Source organism: Suricata suricatta, chromosome 17 (genome assembly GCF_006229205.1).
Source record: "Suricata suricatta isolate VVHF042 chromosome 17, meerkat_22Aug2017_6uvM2_HiC, whole genome shotgun sequence".
Lineage (NCBI taxonomy): Eukaryota > Metazoa > Chordata > Mammalia > Carnivora > Herpestidae > Suricata > Suricata suricatta.
The window spans coordinates 3,122,478-3,123,917 of record NC_043716.1 but is presented as its reverse complement, the minus strand read 5'-3'; the positions used below and the strand labels follow the sequence as shown (position 1 = coordinate 3,123,917).

Here is a 1,440-nt window from a genome sequence, read left to right as displayed (position 1 = left end):
GGGGGGGGGGGGGGGGGGGGGGGGGGGGGGGGGGGGGGGGGGGGGGGGGGGGGGGGGCCAGTTAGGGCTGGCTGGTCCTAGGAAGAAAGAAAGAGAGTGCTGGGGGCAAGGGGCTCCTCTTCCCAGCGGAGATCATGCAGAAGGTGCTCCCAATCCAGTAGTCAGGCCACACCTTGCCCCCAGGGAGCCTGGAAAACACCCTTTCTGCAGCTTTGTTCCAGAAGAAGGGATGTGGTCTTCCTCACCAAAGCCTGATGAGACAGTGCCCTGTGCTCCCACTCGGGGCCGTCAGGGGAGGCTCGGAGGCTGCGTGGGCTACATTCACGTGTATAAAAAGGCCTGGCATCTCCCTGGGGTGTTTGAAACGGAAGGGCCTCTCCTGGCTTCCCACTCAGCCTAGCCTAGCCTGCGCTGGCGTCTTCTCGGAGCCCCTTCCAGCCCTCACCGCCTGTCACCCTGCTGTTACAGACACGGCCAAGCCCGGCAAACTGTGCACCATCCCCATCCCAGTCGCCAGGTGTCACACCTACAAATGGAGCCAGGACAGTTTTGGTGAGCGGTGCCCGCCCCCCTCCCCCAAACCGCCAAGGGCTCTCCCTGTGTCCTGGGTCTGTGCACCTGCCTCCCGCTGGCCCCGCCCACCGAGCCGAGTAGGGGGAAGTGCTGGAGTCCTGGGCTCCTCCTCCCCCTCCTCCTCCCCCTCCTCCCTCTCTTCCTCCTCCTCCCCTCCCCCTCCTCCTCCCCCTCCTCCCCCTCCCTCTCCTCCTCCCCGTCCCCTTCCTCTGCCTGCTCCTGCCCCTCCGGGGTCTGTCGGCCTGAGCCTGTGGCGCCTCTTGAGTGTGTGCGTGTGCGACCCGGCTTTCAAGGGCCCAGGCGCTCAGACGGTGCCTCCCCTCCAGACATCCTGCAGGAAATTCTGCTCAAGGAACAGGAGCTGCTCCAGCCAGGGATCCTGGGGGACGATGAGGAGGAAGAGGAGGAGGAGGAAGAGGAAGAGGAGGAGGAGGACTTGGAAACGGAAGAGCATTGCGCCCTGCGGGACTCCGTGCTCTCCACCAGCTCCGCGGTCTTCCACGACTCCACTCTGTCCCTTGCCTCGTCCCAGGCCTCAGGGCCCACCCTGCCCCGCCAGCTGCTGACCTCCTTCGTGTCAGGCCTCTCGGACGGCATGGACAGTGGCTACGTGGAGGACAGTGAGGACAGCCCCTCCTCCGAGGGGCCCAAGAGGCCTGGCAGCCAGGGCCGCCGGCTGCACCGCAGGCCCGGGCAGAAGTTCAATAGGATCTATAAACTCTTCAAGAGCACCAGCCAGCTGGTGCTGCGGAGGGACTCCCGGGGCGCCGAGGGCTGCGTGGACGCGGACGGGGACGCCGCGCTGCCCCTGCGGCGGGCGGGGAGCCTCTGTAGCCCCCTGGACGGCGCGGCCCCTCCGCCCTCCCG

At 67.2% G+C, this 1,440-nt stretch overlaps 1 protein-coding gene across 1 annotated transcript in view; it reads left to right on the top strand.

Moving 5' to 3' along the window:
• Positions 1 to 1,440, top strand: part of PIK3R5 (phosphoinositide-3-kinase regulatory subunit 5) — a 25,468-nt gene that overhangs the window by 17,684 nt on the left and 6,344 nt on the right. The window contains exons 8-9 of the mRNA XM_029927598.1: positions 469 to 552; positions 900 to 1,440. Coding sequence (XP_029783458.1) covers positions 469 to 552; positions 900 to 1,440 — 625 coding nt within the window. The remainder of the gene's footprint in view (positions 1 to 468; positions 553 to 899) is intronic.